The sequence below is a fragment of the Rhineura floridana genome, chromosome 5 (genome assembly GCF_030035675.1).
Source record: "Rhineura floridana isolate rRhiFlo1 chromosome 5, rRhiFlo1.hap2, whole genome shotgun sequence".
In the NCBI taxonomy this organism is placed as follows: Eukaryota; Metazoa; Chordata; class Lepidosauria; order Squamata; family Rhineuridae; genus Rhineura; species Rhineura floridana.
Window position 1 is genome coordinate 116029263 of NC_084484.1, and position 25750 is coordinate 116055012.

Consider the following 25750-nt stretch of genomic DNA (forward strand, 5'->3'; position numbering starts at 1 on the left):
CTTGAATGTATGAGTGATATTTACAAGATTCTTCAGCATGGGTACCCTACTGGGTGATCAAAATTATCCAGTGATATTTTAATAATTCTTCTCTGTCCAGATCAATCCAATGGGTCTTCTTCCCAGAAGACTCATTTTCCTAATGACCTTTACAGCAATCTCCCACCTTCCTCTAGGGCATTCTCTCATTCTCCATGCATAAGGTAGAGAATGGTATGAGCTTCAGTGGCATCAAAGCCACTATCATCCTGGCATTATCTTCAACATTTCTGTTAAAACGATGAAGTAAGTAAATCTAATGCTGCTAGAGACAATGCTTCAATGTAACATTTCTTTCCCCATTACTTTAGAAACCATATTTAGTAACCACTATTTTCTGTATAACTGTGAAAGCAGAAAATGGCTAAACCTCAAAATTAGTAGTTCTGAAGTGAGTAAATATAATGCTGTTAGAGACAATGCTTCATAATGTAACATTTCTTTCCCCACTACTTTAGAAACCATATTTAGTAACCACTACTTTCTCTGTAACTGTGAAAGCAGAAAATGTCTAGACCTAAAAATTAGTAGGTCTGTCCTTCAACCTGTTTCCCTTCAGGGAAGTGGACAGAGATAATCACAGATGAGAAATCTAAGGTAATCACCGATCACTAAGGTAACACAAAGTGCTACAAGGAGGATATTTTTGTAAGGTTAATTTTGCTTTTGACATGGAGGTAATGAATACTGAACTTTCATATGTGGAACCTCAAAATATATAAGAATATATGTTACACAGACGTAAGTACAATTGTGTGCCATATAGTCATGGCTATCTCTCAGCATTGCAGCACCCTATACTCAGTCCTGGATTTTGAGCTCACACACGCTTTGTTACCTTCACCAAGACCCACAAATTTTCCTTCCTAGAGGAGCTACATGTACTGTAGTTAGACCACCTGAATTAGCAGAAGTGCAATAGAGATAGCTTGCTCTCAGTTGTGCCTACAGCCTAGGCTCCTAGGACAATTATTCCTGCAAGTAGATGGTGTAGGCCTGGTGTGAAGGCACATTTCATTAAGTTAGCAGAATCTAACCTAATAAATGGTTCAAGTTATATTAATACTTTAACAGATTTGAAGAGTGGTTTGTACAGGTTATTTGCTCACAGCTCATTGCAACACCATTGAGAAATATTATGAGGAAGGAATTATGCCTCCGTGCAAGCAATATGTGATATAGAAAACCAACCTAAATAGAAGTGAGCAAAATCTGATTTTTTGCCATTGTTTCTTCGCAATGGAAAGGCTAAAAATTTTTTTTTCCTGCAAAGCAAAATAACAATTGTTATGATTACTAATTCCAATTTACATGCTAGAGGAGAAAAGCAGTGACCCACTACCAACCAAGCAGCACACAATACCCACGAGAGACATGTGAAAATTGCTTCAGGGAGGTAAGAGAAAAGCCAGAGCAGCTAATTAAAAAGTTTCCAGCACCCTGGACAAAACCAATTAATTAACCAGTATCCAGAATAACATCCATATTATCCTGAGTGTGAAACCAGGATTATTAATTTAACACAAAGACCCAATACAAGTAGCTGAGAAATACCAGATGAGTAATGACACTTTGTTTGTACCTTTTGCAGTTTGAAATTTGGTTAGGCATATTACAAGATTTTTGGGCACTCTTGATTACTGGCAAACAACTACCTGCCACTCCCACTGTCTGTTCTATTCTTCTGTTTCTGTTAACAGTGATTGGAAACCCTCTTCTCTGTTGCAAAGTTTTATAGTCTGTATATAACCTTCCGTAATACTGCAGTATTCTATAAAGGCAATGAGAAAGGAGAGAAATAATATTTAAAATTGTTGCTATCAAGCCTCAACACCCTTTTATTCTAGAAAACGTAGATTATTTAATTTATGCCTAAATCAAAAACTGCAGTTATATAGTAATTTTTCACTCTGATATATCCCTATAATTAGATTTTAAAAGGCTGCAATCTTCCATTTAGTTTTTTATTTATTTTAAAAGTAAAAAAAAAGAATGCTATATTACTGCATCCACTGAGATTATGATGGAAAGGGGAATCATTTAAAAAATTTCCTTTTGCCTTCTGGCTATCTCTCATAAGTCATTCACTTTGCACTGAAGGAACACCTGGAGCAGGTAGCAAGCCAGCAGGGATGTGGGGGGTTTCCAGTGTTTTGCACTGTCTGCAACATGTATGACTACCTGCCTGTTGCAAAGAAGTCATGGGTGTGCCCTTGCTGCAATGAGCTTCTGGCTCTTCAGGAACAAGTTTGTTTCTTTGAAGCCAATGTGGCTGACCTGGGGAAACTGAGAGAGGCAGAGAAGTTTGTGGATGAGGCCTTCAGGGACATAATAGCTGTATCCCAATCCTGGGATGATAGCTCTCCTGCTATCATGAAGAATGAGGGTCTCATGGAAGGAAAGTGTCTATCTGAAGAAGAGGGAAATGATCCCATAGAAGGGATTCATTCCTTGGAGGATGAGCAGGATACTTCTCTGGGGATCCTCAGGATCCTAGTAGTGGGTGATTAGATAGTGAGTGAGTGATTTGATAATTAGGAACATAGTGGGATGTATTATGGGCATGCAGACCACAGGGTGAGCCGCCTTGAGGGCCTTTTGGCTAAAAGGCGGCATAAAAATAGAATAAATAAATAAATAATATGCCTGGCATGAAGATTGTGGATGTCACCCTTTGTCTAGATATGGGGAAATGAAGTTGTGAGAACGTGGAAACAAACTTTAGATTGCTGGGTAGGATGTTGAAAGCCAGGGCATCCAAGCTAGCTTTCTTTGAAATTCTACTGGTTCCATGTGCAGGGCCAGCTAATCAGACATAGCTTTGTAGTCTCAATGTGTGAATGAGGCGATGGTGTCGGGAGGAGGGATTTGGAGTTGTTAGGCATGGGGGAAGATTTTGTGGAACAAGCTGGGCCTGTGCAAAAGAGATGGGGTCCAATTGAGCCAGAATGGAACCAGACCACTGGTGCTTAAAATCAAAAAGATGGCGGAGCAGTTTTTAAACTGATTGAGTTTAAAAACTGATTGAGGTAAAGCCAATAGGAGCAGGAGGGTCTGGCTCAGAACAAATCTCCCCCCTAGGAAAAATATATAAATGATGAAAAATTAAATTAGGTAGACCTAGTACTGGCATTGTGAGTGCAGGTGCACAGGTTAGCAATTCAGGCCAAAGCACCACAGGCCAAACCAAAACTGCCAAAGTATATGTAACTGTTTATATATTCATGCTAGAAGCCTCCAAGCCAAGATGAGAGAAATGGAGTGCTTGCTGTTCGAGGACAGCATTGATATAGTGAGCATAGCTGAAACCTGGTGGAATGGAGAAAACCAGTTAGACATGGTTATTTCTCAATATAAACTATATTGGAAGGGGAGAAGGATGGTTCCTCTATATGTGAAAGAAGGCACTGAATGCAGCAAGCTAGAAACTTCAAAAGAGGCAAACTCCTCCACAGAATAATTGTGGATGGTGATGGCTGGCCCAAGAGTAATTTAGTACTGGGGACATTCTATCAGCCCCCTGATCAAAATGTAGAGGGAAATCTTGAGATGAAAAATGAAATCAAGGAAGCATCCAAACTAGGTAATGTTGCAGTGATGGGTAACTTCAACTACCCTGACAAAGACTGGCTACATATGTGTTCCAGTCATGACAAGGAGGTAAAATGTCTAGATACCTTAAAAGGCTGTGCTCTAGAACAGTTGGTCATGGAACTGACCAGAGGGGTGGCAACCCTGGCCTTAATTTTAAGAGGTGCCCAGGATCTGATGCTGACATGTAAGTGTTGTCAAACCGATTGGGAGCAGTGACTACAGTGCTAATAAATTAAACATGCATGTAAATGGCCAATTGCTGAATAAATGCAACACGGTCACATTTGACTTCAAAAGAGGAAACGTCTGGAAAATTTATTTATTTATTTATTTATTATTTGATTTATATCCCAGAGATTAACATTATTTGACCATTTTCTATTTTATCCTGGAATATAAATGGCTGGGAGAACAAACGCCAGGATATTGATTTTATTAATTTTCTAAATTCTTTTACGATTGTTTGCTTACAGGAAACGTGGGCGTTGCTTTCGTCAACTATGAACTTGCCAGGCTATCAATCTTTTTTCTCACCTGCAGTAAAATCCTCAGCGAAAGGCCGTCCTAGCGGGGGCCTCTCAACCTTTATATCGTTGTCTCGGACCCTATTGATTGACTTAATCCCTTCATCCATGCCTAATAACATCTTGGTGCTTAGGATATGGTGCTTAGGTGCTTGGTGCTTAGGTCCATGGAAAGAATATCTGATCTGCATTAATGCTTATCTCCCTCCCAGTACAAACCTACCTGGTGATGACTCTAATTTATGGGCTAGGATGGAGGAATCCCTATCTCAGCTGGAGACTAAGTTCCCAAATGATAGAATTCTCCTATGTGGAGACCTGAATGCCAGAATAGGCAACATTTGGCCATATAAATCTCTAACTTCTAACTATGATCCCCTAATACAAGATACTTTCCAGTATGTAGGCTTGCAAGATACAAAGTCCAATAAACAGGGTCCCCAGCTAATCGAGTTAGCATCACTTCACTCTTTGGAAATTTTAAATGGCTCTCATCTAGATTGCTCTAAAGGCTCGTTTACTTATTGGACACCACACGGAGCTAGTCTCATTGATTACATCTTAGTGTCCCACAAGCTTTTAGGGGATATCATTGACTTTACAATAGAACCTCGAATTGAAAGTGATCATTTCCCGCTCCTTTTAAGATTGAAGTTCTCTACTGATCACAATATGCATTTCTCCCCCTCTCGGGCTACCCAAAATGCAGAGAAAAGAATCCCTTGGTCTGAGAGGATTAGATCTATTTGCGAATCTCTGTTTAAGTCTAATACATTTCAATTACTACGTCAGTCAGTCTTGGATGATTCTTATGATTCTATACTAGCCTTTCAATCCATCCTTTCAAATCTTAGACCTTACTTAACTCAATACAATAAGGGCCCTTTTAGTATTATTAATACACATTCTTGGTTTGACCAGGACTGTAGAGTAGCGAAAAGACATCTTAAATCTTCTCTTTCGCTTTTTCTCAACTTTAAGTCACAGCAAACCTACTTGGCCTATAAAATAGCAAAGGCTCCCTATAGATGCCTTTTAAAGGGGAAAAAAGCTGAGTTTGCTGAACGTTCTTGGCTGCGTTTATTTAAAGCAACATTTGGAAACCAGGAACGTCATTTTTGGCAATTAGTTAAATCTGGGTCCTCTTCTATCAATTATTCCCAGGTTGCGCAGATTCCGCTAGCTGACTGGCATACCCATTTTAAAAAATTATATTTTTCATCCATATCCTCAGAAATTATTCCTAACAATTTGAATAATCTGATTCTGCCATCTTGGCTCCCAGTAACAGTGACAGAAATCAAAACCTTGATTAATTCGCTGAAATTTGGAAAAGCTCCTGGTGAAGACTTCCTCCTGCCAGAAATTTTTAAACATTTCTCCGATTGGTGGGCTCCTCTCCTAGCATGTTTATTTACTAAAATCAATGTTTCTGGGGATATTCCAGAAGGTTGGAGAAATAATATTATCATCCCTATATATAAGAAAGGTGATCCATCTGCCCCCTCAAACTATCGACCAATTAGTTTATTGAATGTAGTTTCTAAAATATACAGTAAATTTCTCCTTAATAAACTAAATGACTGGGTCGATTTTCATCAAATAATTCATCCCGAACAAATTGGATTCCGAAAAGGGTCTTCACCTACGGACCATTGCCTGACTCTCTACTTTTTAGCGAGACAGAGTATAGTCGGTCCTACAAAACATTTGTACACGGCTTTTGTAGATCTAGCCGCTGCATTTGATTCTGTTGACCGGCCCCTTTTATGGTCTAAGTTGCATGATTTGAACATTGATCCGTGCTTGCTTCACCTTATTAGAGCTCTTCATACCAACACTATTGCTTATGTAAGAGACGGCCGTACAGGAGCTCTATCAGAACCAATTAAGGTGGAGAAGGGAGTCAAACAAGGCTGTCTATTAGCCCCCCTTCTCTTCAATCTGTTTTTGAATAATGTTATTCCTACCCTTTCTGGCCCGCAATTTTATTCACCATCAATCGGCTGTAGAAAAGTAACAATTTTACTTTATGCTGATGATATGGTCCTTCTTTCCCTAGTCCCTCTCGGTCTTCGGAGGCTATTAAGCAGTTTACAATCCTATTGCTCTAAAGAAAGTTTAAAAATTAATTACGACAAAACTAACATATTAGTCTTCGGCAAGAGATATAAAGGACATCACTGGCAGATGGCTGGTAAACAGTTAGCCCAGATTCATGCATATAAATATCTGGAAATATATTTCTTGGACACTTTGTCATGGAAGACTCATTTACAATATATTAAATCCACAGCTGCTAAAACAATTGGAGCCATTTTAAAATTTTACCACACCTCCGGAGGTAATCAGATTCTACCAGCCCTAAAAATTTTTAAAGCCAAAGTGGTTCCCCAGATTTTGTTTGGGGCTTCGGTATGGGGTTGGGAAAATAATATCATAAAGTTATTAGAACCTATACAAAATGACTTTCTCAGGCGTATTTTGTTTTTGCCAAAAGGATCAGCAGCAGCTATGTTACGATCGGAGACCGGTCTTCCACTGCTGTCTGCTCGAATACATATTGTTCTTATGAAGTTTCTGAAATCTTTAGAGGCTCCTCAGGATAGTAAATTATTAAAATTATGCACAGACCATCCCCTGGCCACTAAAATGTGGAAGAGCAATTTAGCAGATTTGATCCATAACTATCACATTTCATTTGAGGAATTCAATTCGCTCTCTAATAATAAACGACTCCGAGAAGCAATTGTTCTCCATTCCCTAAAAGTTGATAGATTATCTCTTATTAACTCAAAGGTTGCCCCTTGGTTCTGGAGGTTTAAGTTAGACTCCCAATGTTCACTTTACCTTATATCCCCTCTCCCATTGGCCTTGCGACACGCTTTTACAGCGTTACGTTTTTTTACTTTGCCAAATGCTGACAGAGAGGGCAGGTTTTCTGAAGTTCCCAAAGACCAAAGGCTATGTATCTGTGGATCCCTTGTGTCGGAAGATCTTCCTCACATACTGTTCTTTGCCCACTCTATAATAACCCACAATATAGATTCCTCAGGAATTGGATTGATAATAATCGGATGAATACAATTGAGGATAAAATACAAATTTTAATGTCTGACTTTAACCCTGAGGTAACATATAACGTTTCGCTGTTTTCCATAGCTGCTCGCAACTTAAGGGCCAATTTTAAAAAATTACAAATGCTCAATGCTTTACCTTTAAATAGTAACTGAGTCAATTTATACTTATTCTTAATTTTATTCCCGGTGCTCTTATTATTATTGTCTTGATTGTATGGTTTTAAAATTTTGTAATTTGATCATTTATGCTTTTTGTAATGCTCTAGGCCTTCGGCCTCGCAATCCAATAAACTTGAACTATATCCCACCCTTTCTCCCAGCAGGAGCCCAGGGTGGCAAGCAGAAGTGCTAAAAACACATCAAAACATCATAAAAACAGACCCTAAAATACACCAAAACAAAACAACTTTAAAAACATTTTTTTTATAAAAAGCTTTTAAAACATCTTTAAAAAAGGGTTAAAAACATATTGTTTCAAAAGAACATATTAAAAAGCAATTCCAACACAGACGCAGACTGGGATAGGTCTCAACTTAAAAGGCTTGTTGAAAGAGGAAAGTCTTCAAAAGGTGCCGAAAGATAACAGATGACGCTGCCTAATATTTAAGGGGAGGGAATTCCACAGGGCAAGTGCCGCCACACTAAAGGTCCATTTCCTATGTTGTGCGAAATGGACCTCCTGATAAGATGGTATCTGCAGGAGGCCCTCACCTGCAGAGTGCAGTGATTGACTGGGTATATAAGGGGTAAGATGGTCTTTCAGGCATCCTGGTCCCAAGCTGTATAGGGGATTGTTACAAAGAAAGTTGAAAGGCAAAGTCAAGAGGGTCAAATCACTCTCAAATGCTTAGGAGCTATTAAAGGCAAGGGGCTTCCTTCAAAATAATGGAAGTTTTGTCTGAATGAGGAGAATAAAAAGGAACATAAACTCTGGCAAAAGAAATGCAAGAAGACAATAAGGGATGCTAAAAAATAATTTGAGGAGCACTTTACTAACAATGTAAAAGCCTGCAACAAAAAATTATTTGAATACATACAAACATACGACAAAGGAGTCTAAGGTGTACTAAAGCAGGATGAGGAGATTACAAAGAAGCGGAATGAATTCTTTGCAATGTCTTCACAGCAGAGGATATAGGGCAGATCCCTGTGCCTGAACTAACTTTTGCAGGTAGGGACTGAGACAAGTAGTGGTGACAAGACATTAAGTTCTAGGATGAATAGATAAAATAAAAACTGACAAACCACCGGGTCTGGATGGCATCCATCTGAGAGTTCTCAAAGAACTCAAATGTGAGATTGCTAATCCTCTAACAAGAATATGTAACTTGCCCCTCAGATCCACTTCCATAGCTGAGGACTGGAAAGTGGCCAATGTAACATCAATCTTTAAAAAGGAATTCGGGGGTGGGGTTCCCAGAAATTACAGGCTGCATAGCTTAACATCTGTCTGGGGGAAAATACTGGTAAAAAGTATTGTTAAAGATAAAATATAGTATATCAAAGATAAAATATAGCATATCTGCAAAGGTAAGTCCTGTCTCATTATTAGAGTTCTTTGAAAGTATAAATAAGCATATAGATAGAAGTGATCTGGTTGGCATAGTGTACTTGGACTTTAAAAATGCTTTTGACAAGGTACCTCACCAAAGACTCCTGAATAAGCTTAGCAGTCATGGGATAAAAGGAGAGGTCCTCTTGTGGATCAGGAACCAGAAGGCAGAGAACAGGAATCAATGAACAGTTGTCCCAGTGGAGGGATGTAGGAGTTCCCCCAAGGATTGGTATTGGGATCTATGCTTTTTAACTTGTTCATGAATGATGCAGAGTTTGGGGTGAGCAGTGAGGTGGTGAGTGTTCAGTGTTGTTAAAACAAAAAAGGATTGTGCATAGCTCCAAAAGCACCTCTCCAAACTGTTTGAATGGGCGGTAAAATGGCAAATGCAATTCAATAAAAACAAGGGTTATAATAAAATCTTAATTTCACATACATGCTCATGGGTCTGAACTGGCAGTAACTGACCAGGAACGAGATCTTGAGGTTGTAGTGGATAGCTCGATGAAGATGTTGATCCAGTGTGCAGCAGCTGTGAAAAAGGCAAACTCCATGCTAGGGATCATTAGAAAAGGTATTTTAAAATAAAACTGTCAATATCATAATGCTGTTATATAAATCTATGGTGCAGCCACATTTGGAATATTATGTACAGATCTGTTTGCCTCACCTCGAAAAGGATATTGTAGAACTGGAAAAGGTTCAGAAGAGGGCACTCAATGTCCTGCCCAGAGTGAGAATCGTGAAACGGAGGCGAGGCTGGAATTAATTCCTGTTTTATTAGAGTAACATCGAAGGCAAGGCGTTTCATAGATTTCGCTAACTAGCTCACTGTAATCCCTAACTAAACTACTCAGGCTTACTCTGCAGCTTGTAAGGGGAGTTGACTCAGCACCCTCATCAGGGGGGTGCGGGCTTAAGTAGGAAAGGTTTTTGCCTGTAATCTCTGACTCCTGCGCGGGACCTCCCTCTGGCCAAGCCTCTTTTCTTGGCGGTGTGCACAAGGTGACAGAGGGCACGCACTCGTCTGCTCATTGGACAGTCTAGACTCCTCAGGTGCTGGCTCCATTGAAGGGTGCAGAGACATTTCTGGTGGGGTAGCGTTTGAAGGGCCAGACAAGGAATCTTGGGGGGTGGAGTTGGCACGTGCGAGAGGTCTTGCTCCAATGGCTCTCCTGGGGTGCTTGGCAAGGGAGGGGTCTCCATGTGAGCAGGTGAATTTCCCGTGGGAATCAGAGTGGTTGGACATGTCTCCTCCCCCCAGATCTTCAGGAGCATCCTCCACATCTGACATCTCTCCAATCTGCAGAGCTGGGGGTGCATCCTCGAATAGCTCCCCCACAGAGTCACTCTGCACCAGGAAGTGGCCCTAGGGCTCCTCCACCTCCTGATCCAGGCCCCTTGGGGTCACCTAGGGCTCAACACTCAAAATGATCAAGAGGGTGGAGCAACTCTCCTATGAGGAAAGGTTGCAGCCTTTAGGGATTTTTAGTTTAGAGAAAAGGCTATTAAGATGTGACATGATAGAAGTGTATAAAATTATGCATGGCATGGAGAAAGTGGAAAGAGAAGGGTTTTTATCCCTTTCTCATAAGACTAGAACTCATGGACATCCAATGAAGCTCAATGTTGGTCCCAGGCTATGGTCTGAAGGCACATAAGGCCAGCTCCCTGCTGCAGCTAAGCAGGGTCAGATCTGGTCAGTGCCTGGATAGGAGACCTCCTGGGAACCATATGTAAGCCGCCTTGGGTTTCTATCATGAAAAGAAAGGTGGGGTATAAATGTAATAAATAAATAAATAAATAAATAATAAATGTTGGAAGGTTCAGGATAGACAAAAGAAAATACTTCTTCACACAGCACACAATTAAACTATGGAATTTGCTCCCACAAGAGGCACTGATAGTCACCAACTTAGATGGTTTTAAAAGAGGATTAGACAAATTTATGGAGGATAAGGCTATCAGTAGCTACTAGCCATGATGGCTATGTTCTGCCTCCATAGTCAGAGGCAGTATGCTTCTGAATAGCAGTTTCTGAAACCGCAAAAGGAGAACATGCTTTTGTACTCTGGTCCTGCTTACAGGCTTCCCATGGGCATCTGGTTGGCCACTGTCAGAACAGGGTGCTGGACTAGATGGGCCACTGGCCTAATCCAGCAGGCTCTTCTTGTGTTGTAAGAGGATCTGAGTAGCGACTAGTTGGTGCTACCTGCTGCTGCCTCTGTTCCACTGCTGATCTTGGTGGTTATATTGTATGCCTAGGCCCCGCACCATTGATGACCCATGGCAGGTTCTGTGTATGTGTTGTTATATATACATTGGTTACCAAGCACAAGATCTGCATCCAGTACAATCTATTACCATGATCCAGCACAGGAAAGAAGGCTTTCTTAAATTTGGATTTGGGGTTGGGGAAAAGCCTGCACACTTGAAAATCATTGTCTCCCATAACTAACAAATTTGTGTTAACACAGAAGACTGCACACCAAATGATGGATTAATATGTAATCACTTTGAAAACTGGTTATCTGTACTGCCCTGCCAAATTATAAGGAAAAACTTAGTATTTCTCTGCTGGCTCGGAGGTTTGCTCAGATCTGTGATTGGATAGATTAGTTTGCAAAATGATTACATGGTAATTTAGCATTTGATAAACAATTGCGCTGAAGAGAATCTTGCCATACATTTGCACCTGATCAGAAAACTAGGGGAAATCTAAGATTCTTCTCAACACCTGGCAGGACAGTTCTGAGGACCATACCAAGAAATTACATGCATACCATGTTTCCATTTGGGTACATCATCATCTCTGTGTACCCATAATTTCAGGCACACATGGGACTCTGTGTTGTGAGCAGAAGAGTCAACTGTGGAATTCTATAAGGCTTCTTTTCATAGCCAAAAAGTGATCATACAGTAGACTTAACAATGAGTGCGACACACAGAATTGCTAACAAAGTAAGGCACATGTTTCTCTTGCATTTACATAAGCCAAAATTAAAATCAGTTACATTCATATCTATCGTGCTTCACTTTTCAACTTAATTAGAGAACAGCATCGATAACATGTGGCCTGGCATTGTCTCAGTAACACAGAAATTATAACTTGTCTTGTATAATACATAATGGTTATTGAGAGCTACATATGATTAGTTCATTTGATTACAAAGACCATGAAAAGTATTGAATAATTTGAAACAGTGGATGAGTTTGAAAAACTGTTTTGTTTTAACAGTAGTCAAGGACAGGAAAACATGGAGTTCAATCACATCCAAGCTGTAGTTAAAATCAGTAACAATTTTAATTAATTTTTCATTTTACTAGCCTTATTCTAGCCTTAATAAATATGCCACTGAGAAGAAATTCCTAAGAATTCAAAGTGACACGGAAATTAACTTTTGTTTCTTAAAGATATTTGTTTACGGAAAGATAACACATGAATTAAAGGTTTTGAAGTTTCACCAGAACTTGCAGTGCATAGCCGGGAAATGAAGAGGCAAGACAAGATGAGGTGTGGGTAAATCAAGGGCCACGTTTATTGGAATAAAGCCAATTACATGCTTCATTGCATAATAAAATGATCTGCAGAGACAAGTGTGGAACCTAACTCCAGTCGGGTGAGGGCACCCTGCCATGGGAAAGGGGGGTGGTCCAAGCCCAATCCCTTCTTCCAGGCCCCATCTCCTCAGGGTGGTTAGGGAGGCCTTCCTGCTCCACCCCCTCCCAGGGCCACACAACTCTGAGTGGGTGTTACAGGTTAGCCCCAAAGGTGAGCCTTATCCTGCCAACAGGCAACACAACTTGGAAGGCCCTCGACTGGCCTGACATAAGCCTGGGAAGCACCCAGTTGCCAGCACTCCACTGCCTGCATGGCTGTGCTCCCAAACCCAACATAGCTGCTATAGAAGCCACACCAATCTTGAAAGAGTGCGTACCAAACTGGTTGGGATCCAACCCCAAACATGACAGTAATTAAAATTTGTGTTCAGCCTCTCCAAGGCAGAGAGCGGTCACTGCACTTTATTGTAATGTGAATAGTAGCTTCAATAACAACCCATACAGTGTAATCTGCCACTTTATTATCAGAGCAGCTTTTACTGGCTCAGTATAACTTTAAAGCAGTTGGGATTAGATATGGTATATTCCAAATGTAGAGTAAATATCCTGCCTTTCTTTCCTCAAGAAACCCAAGGCAGCCTACATGTGGTTCACAAACAGTCCCCATCCTGGCACTGACCAGACCCAGACTTGCTTATCATCAGCAACATGATGCCTTTAGGACTATGCCTTTCTTAAAATGATGAAATTATTACTAAGGAAGCATGGCTACCACAGTCCCCAACACAATGCACCATGTGTGAAGTCCACCCGTTGTACTTCTCAGGCGTGTTTCCTACTCCTGATACCAGTCTGAAAGATGACCATCCCTGTCAACTCCCTAGTAATGCCAGCTTCTGCCCATGCCACATGCCATGCCCCAGCACACTATCTATGCCAGAAAACAACCCGAAAGCCCCAGAGGCATCTGAGTGAATTTGCAACTCCGCCTCCAACAGCAAATCCCTACGCCAAAATGAAACCCCATGAAACTGCTCCAAAACACGACCAGACTAGCAAATCCTCCCTCATGTCCTTAGTAACTCTAACCCAATGATGAGGCCTGCTTAGGCCCTTCATCAGGTTACAAATCCTGCACAGAAACGCTCTGCCAGGTGCTATGCCTCTGCATGCAAAATTCAAATGCCCTACCAACTCCTGATGCTATCAACCCTGCACTTTAAAGCCCCTAGTTTGACTGCCGGTAAACGACAAGTCTGTGCCATCGAGTCAAGCTCAATACCCAAACAGGTGAGCTCAGTTTGTCTCTTGGCCAAGGCACACTTACCACCTCTGCCAACTGCCGAAATGTCCCCATCAGCTGGCTGCACTTCTGTGAACCAGCAGAACCAGCCAACAGAAAATCATCTAAATAATGCACTACTGCATCACAGCCAGCTCGCCTCCTGAGAGCCCACTCAAGGAATATACTAAAGCGTTCACAAGCTGAACACAAAATAGAACACCCCATGTGTAAGGCTCGATCCACATAAAACAAACCCTTGAAAGAAAATCCCAACAGATCAAGTCCAAAGGGTAGACTGGCAAGTGGCAAAATGCTGACTTAATATCACACCTATGAGAGCACCCGGGCCAAAACGCCAAACCATCAAAACTGCCCTGTGAAAGGAAGCATAATCCACCGAATACAAATGTTCGGGAATAGCGTCATTCACTGACTGCCCCCTAGGGTAAGACAAGTGATGAATGAGCCTAAACTGTCTAGGATCTTTCTTAGAAATGATGCCCAAGGGGGAAACCCTTAGCATGGACATGGGAGGGTGATCAAAAGGGCCCAAGACCCATCCCTCAGCCACTCCCTTGTTACTTTTCTCCTGCACCACAACAGATTCCCTGACATGTAAGGCCCATTCTCCCCAACAAGCAGAATCCTGAAACCAGAACAAAAAACCTCCCTCAAATAAGCTGCATCTGTCCTTCTAGGACAATACCAGGGCAAAAGCATAAGCTGAGGAATTTTAATCTGTGTGGGGCCCCTTTCCTGAAGGCTGTCCTCCAGCCCTGGGTCCCCCCCCCGATCGTGAAGGGATGGGAGCCAGTGCAAATGGAACACTCTTGCCTAAATTTACATGGGTTCCTGTTTCAGGAGCCCTTGGCACTAAACTCCCAACAGAGCAAGTGGGGTTGAACCCTCTGCCCTGTGGAGCCACAGCTAAGAGCCATACTGGCAGACTTACCAAGCAAATGCCCGCTATCTGTCCTGTCACCCTGCACGGGTCGAACTGCAGTCATAAACTGCAACCACAACTCTGGGTCCTTCCTGTCCCACTGCAGGTGAACATCCACTGCTGCCCTCATCCTAAAAGATTTCATCATAAGCCAGCCATGCTCATCCCATGGATTCCGTATGCACTCCAAAAATTATATCAAGGTACTTCACCGAGGCTGCTGCCGTCATAGGCTTGTGCTGGATCACTACCCCCATATAGATAAAAAACCCTGCCAACCAATTGCCCCAGGTCCTATCTACCTTTTTCTTTTAAAATGTCTCAGTATCCCTTTCCTCCTGCCTATCCTTCTGCTTCTGTTCGGGCTCTCGGTATAATAAGGAAAACACATCAACATATTCTCCTTTCCATACATGCTCCTTTGTTGCTAGCAACAAATGAGCCCCCAGGGGAGCGGATGTCTCCCCAAAAGGCAAAGCGCCAGCCCGAACATAAGCCAAGGGATCAGCAGGCATCTGAGCCGGCCCCATAGAAAGACCATTCATAGAAGCCTCACTCGCAGGCTGCTGTTGGACCAGGTGAGACATTCCCCTTCCATACCCAGGAGGCACCACACCTACATAACGAGCGTAAGGCACCCCTGATGCGTTCCCCAAGGCATGCCCCCTGGCCCCATCCCAGGGCACCCAGGCATTCCCCACACATTACCTGCAGATGTAGACTTACCATAACCTGGATGAACCGTAGCTTTCTCCACCGCAGGACTCTCAGGAGCCACCGCCTCCACCTCAGGTACCAAACAAGGAGGTGCGAACCGACCTGAGGAGCCCTCCAGTGCTGCAAATTGGCCTAAAATAGAATCTCAATCAGTGCCATACTGACTTCTCTTATTCTGTGCCCCCTTCGCTGCTTTAACCCTAGCCCCACTAACTTCCTGAGGCCGCTTATTCCACCTCTCCAGCAATGCAATGCGATCCAATACAGAAGCCATATCAGGCCCCTCATCCTCCGAGGATGAGGATTCCTGAGTTGGCGTTGGCGGCCTCAGAGCCAGCTTCTTCACGGCTTTCCCCTTCCCTTTTGAGCCCCCAGTGCCCTTCTTGAGAGGCATATCAGGTAAATCAATATAGCATCCCAAAATGGCCACCGATCACAAAGCAGAAAAGTATTCAAAATGGAGATGGAGCAAGGCTTAAATAGCCTCCCTGCTCCGCCCCCTATGTGACAGGTGCACTGAGGTAAGGGGCTTTGAAGCCATGCCAGAATTTCCTTGGCATGGCTGCAAAGGCCCACCCTTGCCAGAGCCCCCGGGTTATTCATAATGAGTTATTCATAATGGGCTCCTGCTGAGAGGAAGGGCAGGATATAAATCAAATAATACATACATACATACTTACAGACTATATCTGGAAATTTCAGCAAGACTGTTTAGGAGAACTGGCATCACCTTTGGGGCATGTAAAGTCTTACTGATAAAATATTAAACTTTATTGAATGAGGCCAGTTAATTTAAAGCTTGTATGGTACATTTAACAAAATCTTAATAAAGAAAAAAAGCTTCAGTTTCCATTATTGTGTGGCCATATAAATTCTCATGGCAGAGTTACTACTTCAGTTTGTTGTTGATTTGGTTTGTTGCTGCCCTGGACTCCTTCTGGGAAGAAGGGCGGGATAGAAATTTAATAAATAAATAAATAATAGTATACAGTTTACAATCCTTATATTCCTCCTCAAAAGCAGCCATATGAAGTAGTTAATTGCACATGGTGGTGATTAAATGCACATTTTAATTACAACTGGAATATCTCCATAGTCTCTGAGGTATACACATAAAGTGCATTGTGTGAATGTGAAGTATATGTCATTTGTGTTGAGCAAAGGAAGATAGGTCAGAGGATGGATGTTATTATTTGTACATGTAACCAAGGAACAAAGCATATAGACTCTTGTGTGGCACTGAATGAAAGCGGAGTGGATTTTGTGTGCTGTAATCTGCTTTATCAGTGTGCTAAGCAGAATCTTGAACACCGCTAGAAATTACCTATACACATAAGCAATTGCTGTTGATAGCTTACTTAACATAGAGAATAGTTTTTTGCTCAACCATGTTTAAAGGTAACATACTGTAGAACATCTGTGGCATAATATTTACAATATGCTTGCTAAGCAATATCTTGTGTCAAATTGCCCATATACCTTCACAGTAGCATGGTGACACACTTAAGAAAACAACAGAGACATGACTGCCACTTCGGAAACCATCTTTTTGGAGATCCTTTTTTGTCCCTAGAAGTTCACCTAACTCTGAATCTATTCCATCATGCTTAGATAATTGCCTCTAATCAAGAAATGAAATATAGCAATCAAATTTTAATTGAAAAAAGTGTACAGACTTTTCTATCAGTGACAACATATGGATTTTTTATTTTATTTTATTGATTTATATGCCCCACCTTTTAGAAAGTCTTCTCACAAGACAGACTTCCTCCCTTTCTTCAATAAAGCACATTATTCATTTAATTATGGCCAGAATATGTAACTCAGGGGTCACAAACCCAGTACCTGAGGGTGCAATGGCACCCATGAAGGTCTTCATTGGCATCCCCAGAAATTGGCCCCAGACCCTGACCTTTAACTTTTTTAAAAAATAAGTCTCTAGCTCTCCTATAAAGAAAGATTGTTTGTTTATTATTTGATTTATATCCTGCCTTTCCTCCCAGTAGGACCCCAGGGCAACAAACAAAAGCACTAAAACATCATACAAACAGACTTTAAAATATATTAAAACAAAACATCTTTTAAAACATTTTTAAAGAAAAAGTTTAAAAGATCTATGAAAAAAGGTTTAAAAACATATTTAAAAGGAATTATAACACAGACGCAGACTGGGATAAGGTCTCAGCTTAAAAGGCTTGTTGAAAGAGGAACGTCTTCAGTGGGCACCGAAAAGTTAACAGAGATGGTGTCTGTCTAATCTTTAAAGGGAGGGAAATCAGAAGGGTAGGTCCCACTACACTAAAGGTCTGTTTCCTATGTTGTGCAGAACGGACCTCCTGATAAGATGGTATCTACAGGAGGCCATCACCTGCAGAGCACACTGATTGACTGAGTATATAAGGGATAAGATGATCTTTCAGGTATCCTGGTCCCAAGCTGTATAGGACTTTCTACACCAAAAATAGAACTTTGAACTTAGCCCGGTAGCTAATATGCAGCCAGTGGAAATCTTTCAGCAGTGGGGTGACATGTTGGTGATAACCTGCCCTAGTGAGCAGTCTCGCGGCCGCATTTTGCACCAGCTGCAGCTTCTGGACCAATCTCAAGGGCAGCCCCGCATAGAGTGCATTACAGTAATCTAGCCTGAAGGTTACCAGTACGTGGACAACAGTAGTCTGGCTATCCCAGTCTAGAAACTGTCACAGTTGTCTTGCCAGCTGAAGTAACAAAGATGGATCCAGGAGCATCCCCAGACTACAGACCTGCTCTTTCAGAGGGAGTATGACTCCATCGAAAGCAGGCAACTGACTAATTATCTGAACTTGGGAACTACCAACCCACAGCATCTCCATCTTGCAAGGATTCAGACTCAGTTTATTGACTGTCATCCAGCCCTCTACCAAGTCCAAGCTGCGGTTCAGGGCTTGCACAGCCTCTCCTGATCCAGATGTTACAGAGAAATAGAGCTGGGTATTGTCAGTGTACTGCTGACACCTCACCCCAAATCTCCTGATGACTGCTCTCAAGGGCAGCCCCAGGGGGCCAAAAGACAATCACCCAATGGTATTATCTGAAAACAACCATGGAGATAGGATTGGAATCACTGTAAAACAGTGCCTCCAATACCCATCTCACCAAGTCGGCCCAAAAGGATACCATGTTCAATGGTATTGAAATCTGCCGGGAGATTAAGAAAGAGTAACAGGGTCACACTTCCCCTGTCCTTCTGCCGATAAAGATCATCTATCAGGGTGACGAAGGCCTATTCAGTCCCATAACCAGGCCTAAATCCAGACTGGAATGAGTCATGATAATGTTTCATCTCAGAGTACTTGCAATTGCTGTGCCACAACCCTCTCAATCACCTTCCCTAAGAAGGGAGTAATTGAAGCAAACCAATGGGTCCAGGGTGGGCTTTTTCAGGAGTGGTCAGATCACCACTTTTTTCAGGGCAGCTGGAACCATCCCCTTGGCAAGCTTTAATAAGCCAAGAAGGGCAAGGTTTGAAAGGACACGTTGCTGGCTGCATCATCACAAGCACCAAGCAAATTATGAAACAAAATATACAGAGGTGCCCTTCTAAGCATTTCTGTGAAATGAACCAACCTGGCTGCTCCCACCTGTCTGTGGTTTTAGCCAATGAGTGGAGTCAAAGCTTTGATTGATAAAATTGAGTTGTTTGGACATCAGGCAGTAGGAATCCCTGGGATCTTAAAGAGCTTCTGTTTTCCTCTCCCTGTTAATTCACTTTCCCCAATTTTATTTTCTAGAAGTCCTTGGAATCTTTCTAGTTTGACCTTCCTTTTTGCCTAGCCACCATGATTCATCTTTCCTGGGGTGGGTTTGTCTGAGATGAGAAGTTATTTTCTGCGAGTGCTAATACATCCTGGGCCCTGGGCTCCTACTGGCAGGAAGAGCAGGATAAATTTAATTTAATTTAATTTTAATTTAGTAAATAAATAAATAAATGTGGGTGGATGTTAAATAATCCCCTCTCCAAATGCCAAATGTAGAAGCAAATGAAAAAATGTGAAAATTTTGCAGAGGCTTTGACAGGTCTCTTGTTGTTCAAGACCTAAAGGCAAGCACTCAGCAAGAATTCACTGTATAGGTCTTACAGCATAATAGTATACATGTCTACTCAGAAGTAAGTCTCTCTTTGTTTAATGGGGCTTACTGTTGGCTTGTGTGCGTTGTTGTGTGAAACAGCATACATTACGTTGGAGTTAAGTTGAGCAATAAACTTCTTCAGAGCATGTTAAGAGTCTTTATTGAAAGACATTAAGGCCAGAGGCTTAAGATTAAATACATGTAGAGATTCTTCAGTCACCCCCCTTCTGGTACATCTCTCTCCATAGATGAACACAAAAGACAGCCTCTCAGCTCAGAGGCATAATTCAGAAGAAGAGAACACATAGACTCTGTTAGAACTTTCCCAGTCACTATCAGATGGCTACCATAGCAACGACCCTGGCAGTCCGTTCCCAGACAGAGCATAGACATAACTCCCCCTTAACCACAGTTACATCTTTACACTTGCAGGCTTCATGGAAAACTACTAGAGACAGTAATGCCTACTGGTCACCAGCCCAACAGCCTCCCTTTTTCCCATTAAGACTGCAAAATACACACGAAATACATCTCCATAATACATAGTCATACAGTCATACATTTCTACAATACCTCTTGCAATACATTTCAGTACATTGCATTTTTCAGTTCAGTACAGTTCAAAATTACATCTCAGTACATAGCAGTACATTTCAGAAACTCTCTGTACATTTAGCTTAAAACGTTGTTCAATCAAACTTTGGTTCAACACATGTCAAATAAAGTGTCTCAGGATCCATGTCTACAACTTTATTCATTCCAGGACTTGTTATTAATCCCACAGTAAATCTGTCAGGCAGTTTGCCTAAATTCGCTCTCGTGGAGCGTCTTAAAGGAACCAGAGCTTCGGCTCTCTCTGCCCCCCCATTTGTGCTTGTGCTTGGCACAACCTGCGCAGGAGCTTCCATTTCCTCAGCTTTTCGTTTCTTTGATCTGCGTTTTCCAGAAATGAGCTCATTCAAAGCATCTCTGAGAGGTATTTGTGTACCTTCCACTTTAATGTCAACATCTGGCTTAAATTGTGTTCGTGTGTCATTTGTTCCTGTAAGAAGGACTGTCTCCCTTTGATCCCAAGGCTTTTCTGAGACTTTAATGCTTCTGCTCAGAATTAACTGCTGAAATATGCATTCTGAAATCCCAAAACAAAACCTTGCTGTGCTCTGGGCGCAAGTTTGCTACGTCTCTTACCCTGTGGCTTGTAAACTCGGCTGCGATGCACTCTTTCAGGCATCAGCCTGACTGCATTACATGAATACTGTGGCTGTGTGCTTTTAACAGCTGTCTTCTTACAGCTCTGGCGGTCATTCCCTTTCCGCCCCATTAAACTCAAGGCATCAGCACACTTCACACCCATGGACATTTTAAACTGTGAATCATCAAGGCTTCCCTGCATGCACACTTGATCTCCCCTCATTACAAAACATTGGTATTTGTGAAACAAAATTGAATAATTACAACTCACCAGTTTGCCCACTGATAAAATATTATGAGCCAAGTCCGGAACGAACAAACAGTCTGTCATTATGCCAGGTTTGTCAAATTTAACCAGACCACGTGCTTTTACGGATTTCCGTGATCCATCAGCAAGTAAAACAAAGTCCTGCTCATCTGTAGACGTGTAAAACAGACTCCTGTCTTTAATTAATATATGGCTTGCTCCGCTGTCGACAATAAAGTTAATTTGTTCCAAGTCTTTAGACTTCTGTTTACAAACAAAGTTCACACTTCCCTGCTTCAAGCCTCCGTCCCTGGAGTTTCGCTTGATTGCACAATCTTTATGGAGATGCCAATGGGCCCCACAGGCAAAACAAGACTTCAGCCGCTGCTGCTCCCGCTTGTTTTCCTGTCTGCTTTCAGCAGCCTGCTCCAGTTCGGCATATTTCTCCTCCTTGCTTCTGACAGCTTCCACCGGCTGGGCTCTCTGCGCCTCCTGCCTCCGCTGCCATTCCTGGGACAATTCCTGCAACGCGTCCCACGTCTGTTTAGCCGACGGCTCATCTCTCACACACATCAGTTGAGAATCCGATAGAGCCAAGATTATAAACGCCTGCGCCCTCTGGTCTCGACGCTTCCAGGCCGCGGTCAATACCGCCGGGGGGTTTTCTTCAATCACGTCCCATAAATCCTCTGTTATCAGCAAAGCCCGCATCCTCGGCTTCCAGCTGCCAAAATTCTTTTCATTAAGTCGTTCCATCGGCAAGCCTCCCCCAGGCAGGTTTACAGCCATGTTGCTCACCTCCGTCTGGTACAATAAGAACATAAGAACATAAGAAGAGCCTGCTGGATCAGGCCAGTGGCCCATCTAGTCCAGCATCCTGTTCTCACAGTGGCCAACCAGGTGCCTGGGGGAAGCCCGCAAGCAGGACCCGAGTGCAAGAACACTCTCCCCTCCTGAGGGTTCCGGCAACTGGTTTTCAGAAGCATGCTGCCTCTGACTAGGGTGGCAGAGCACAGCCATCATGGCTAGTAGCCATTGATAGCCCTGTCCTCCATGAATTTGTCTAATCTTCTTTTAAAGCCGTCCAAGCTGGTGGCCATTACTGCATCTTGTGGGAGCAAATTCCATAGTTTAACTATGCGCTGAGTAAAGAAGTACTTCCTTTTGTCTGTCCTGAATCTTCCAACATTCAGCTTCTTTGAATGTCCACGAGTTCTAGTATTAAGAGAGAGGGAGAAGAACTTTTCTCTATCCACTTTCTCAATGCCATGCATAATTTTATACACTTCTATCATGTCTCCTCTGACCCGCCTTTTCTCTAAACTAAAAAGCCCCAAATGCTGCAACTTTTCCTCGTAAGGGAGTCGCTCCATCCCCTTGATCATTCTGGTTGCCCTCTTCTGAACCTTTTCCAACTCTATAATATCCTTTTTGAGATGAGGTGACCAGAACTGTACACAGTATTCCAAATGCGGCTGCACCATAGATTTATACAATGGCATTATGATATTGGCTGTTTTATTTTCAATACCCTCTCTGGAACTCCGTCTGCCTTTCAGACCAGCAACTTACTCTGGTGTAATGCGCTGTGGAGCGTAACCATCCTCTGCTACCACTGTTGGCTTGTGTGCGTTGTTGTGTGAAACAGCATACATTACGTTGGAGTTAAGTTGAGCAATAAACTTCTTCAGAGCATGTTAAGAGTCTTTATTGAAAGACAGTAAGGCCAGAGGCTTAAGATTAAATACATGTAGAGATTCTTCAGTCACCCCCCTTCTGGTACATCTCTCTCCATAGATGAACACAAAAGACAGCCTCTCAGCTCAGAGGCATAATTCAGAAGAAGAGAACACATAGACTCTGTTAGAACTTTCCCAGTCGCTATCAGATGGCTACCATAGCAACGACCCTGGCAGTCCGTTCCCAGACAGAACATAGACATAACTCCCCCTTAACCACAGTTACGTCTTCACACTTGCAGGCTTCATGGAAAACTACTAGAGACAGTAATGCCTACTGGTCACCAGCCCAACACCAAGAAGTCAGCCTAGGCTTTGATCTAGGATTGGCATTGATGAAAACAAGGTTTTTGTATCCTTAACAACTGTATCTCACAATCAGACCAGCAGGACATAACTCACTTCCCATGGAAAACATGAGTTGGCAGGATGCTCAATTCTAGCCTTTTCTACTCTCCTTTTGTTCTCTCACTCACACACAACCAAATTGGTTTAAAATATGTGGTTGAAATGAGAAAAGAAGGGGAAAGAGAAGTTTTGAGTTAAGAAGAAAATGTGAAAGAACGACAGATTTACAGAGATTTTAAAGCATGATGAATTGAGAGAGCAGAGGGCGCAGGATGATAAGAGAATTGTGTGAAAAATGTGGGAGGTAATTAGGCCCTGCACACAGTAACAAATGTGGGAGGAGAAGACACTTGGTTCCTGTCCTTTTCAGCAACTCAGGGTTGTATCTAGTGTTAATCATAGAGTCAACCCATTTAACTTAGTGAACATGACTTAACTTAGGTTCATTAATTTCAGTGGGTCTACTCTGAGTGGAACCTAGTTAGATCAACCCTCTATCTTTAGCTGCCAGGACCAAAGTTCAGAGAAATAAGCTCCATGGGGTTTAATGGGACTTGCTCCCACATAAGTGTGTATTGGATTGCAGCCGAAGTTAGCAGTGTTAACTGGGCCACCAGATTTTTGCCACCCTTCCTCTGAGTTGAGAAGGGGATTTAGGCCCACTGCTATAATTTAGATATGACAAGGTTTAAGCTTAAATTTGGTGGCTTAAACAGGCACCTATCTTAATTCATACAGCATTATGAATTTTGTCTTGGTAGGAAGATTGGCCGTGGGTATGTTGAAAAACTGCAGGTGTCCAGTCACCCTGGCACTGGTCCTTTCAGTTGGGCTCCTAAAGAGAGCAGGGGGAAAGATTCTTTTTGATCTATATTTGCTACTCTTTATGAGACTTGGCCACCTTTTCTTCTGAGTTTTGTTTTACATCCTTCTCTATACATACAAGCATGCAGTCCAAGTACATGGACTAAAATTAATGGGATATGGCAGAAAAGCTTCACAATCATCATTGGTCAAAGCCAAATATTAAAATGTAAGGAAACTTAATATTCCTTTTATTGCTACATCATCCACCATGAATACCATAGGTTGTGGCTATATATAACAAACTATAGAGGGGAACTGAAAGTATGTTTTGTAGCAAACACTAGGTTCATAAAGTCTATGTCCATAAAGCATTTAATTAATGAAACTTAAATGCAGATAAAAACATTTTGTCCTGATTTACGGACGCCTTGCATTTCGAAACAGCTGCTTAATGTTCTTCTTAAAAACACAGCTTGATTCCTTCAGTATTAACAAGCTATTATTGTGAGTTATGTCCCTCTTTCAGTACATAAATTCCCTTAAAGTGTATCTAGAGAAGTTTATAAAATGCAAGCTTAATGCTGTTGCAACATATGTTGCAAGGTTTTTAACAATGGCTGTTCTGATGAAACATATTTATGCATTGATGTCATAAATTTTATTTCAGTTTCTTGTTTTGCCGGTTATGTGTGTTTTTTTCCTGTCATAAGAACCTGATCTCCAGCTGAAGAAGTTTACAGTGTAAAGAGAGTTTAGTAAAGGTAACTCATAATGAGAAGATGGTAAAAGTCTTTAACCTTGATGTTCTTGATATTGCCCAAACCACCGTAACTCTTAATTCTGGAAAATCTTTGATGAGCTAAGCAACCTGTCAAGAGAGTGAAGAAAATCCTACTTGTGGAATCTTGACTTGCAGGCTAGAATTAGCTAGCCAGCCGGATGCATATGTGTGCAGACAGACTGAATGTGCCAGTTGCATAATTCTTTCTGGCACTTTGCTTGACCATTACACAAACACTTTTTATTGCTTTTTAGAGACAAAGCTGCATATTGTGCAATCATCTCTGTATCTCATTTTCAGTACTGCTAATAATAGTTGGAGGAAAGTGCATGCAACCCCAGTGCACTCAATTTGGCAGTTTTGTTTTATGAGCCAGGTTATTCAATTACACAACTGAATTCTCTGTGTATGGCAACTCAGAGAAAACGAAGTAAAAGATCTTGTTTCATCTGATGATGGAAATGTTTGTGTTAATTGTATTACAGGTTGATCGCCAATCCCAATTTATTCAAGGTTATCGAGTCATATATCGGCAAACATCGGGCCTACCTTCCCCTTCTGCATGGCAGACTCTGGAGGTCAAAGTTCCCACAGAGCGCAGTGCTGTCCTAATCAACTTGAAAAAAGGAGTTACTTATGAAATTAAAGTTCGACCATATTTCAATGAGTTTCAAGGGATGGACAGCGAATCAAAATCTGCCCGTACCACAGAAGAAGGTAAATAAAATTGTTAAAGAAGAAATAGGTCCATGTGTTTTAGTGAGTCAGTTGCAATTATCTAGTGTTCCATGTTGCTCCAATAGGCATATGGAGCTTTTCACAAGCAGGAATTAACCACTTTTCTTCAGTAAACCTTTACGTGTGCATCAGAGCTCCATAGCAGTCAATTGCAATCACTGATAACATTTTCATATTTATATGCATAATAAAAATAGCAGACATTCATAACAAGATGCATCAGTAACTGGTTGAATAAAAGAGAGAAGAATATGAGTAAATAGACAGTTGAAATGAAGAGTAGTGAATGGTGAGATCTCTAGAATTTAAATTAAGAACACAAGAGCCTGCTGGATGAGGCCAGTGGCCCATCTAGTCCAGCATCCTGTTCTCACAGTGGCCAGCCAGGTGCCTGGGGGAAGCCCGCAAGCAGGACCTGAGTGTAAGAACACTCTCCCCTCCTGGTACTGTTATTTTCCGTCTGCATAAACTATCAGGGGAAGTTAGATTTG

General features: G+C 41.9%; 1 protein-coding gene across 13 annotated transcripts in view; it reads left to right on the forward strand.

Moving 5' to 3' along the window:
* The window catches only part of ROBO2 (roundabout guidance receptor 2), an 863595-nt gene that overhangs the window by 684907 nt on the left and 152938 nt on the right, over nucleotides 1-25750 (forward strand). For all 13 annotated transcript variants that reach the window (XM_061627931.1, XM_061627933.1, XM_061627938.1 and 10 more), the window contains one exon: nucleotides 25007-25238. In XM_061627931.1, coding sequence (XP_061483915.1) covers nucleotides 25007-25238 — 232 coding nt within the window. The remainder of the gene's footprint in view (nucleotides 1-25006; nucleotides 25239-25750) is intronic.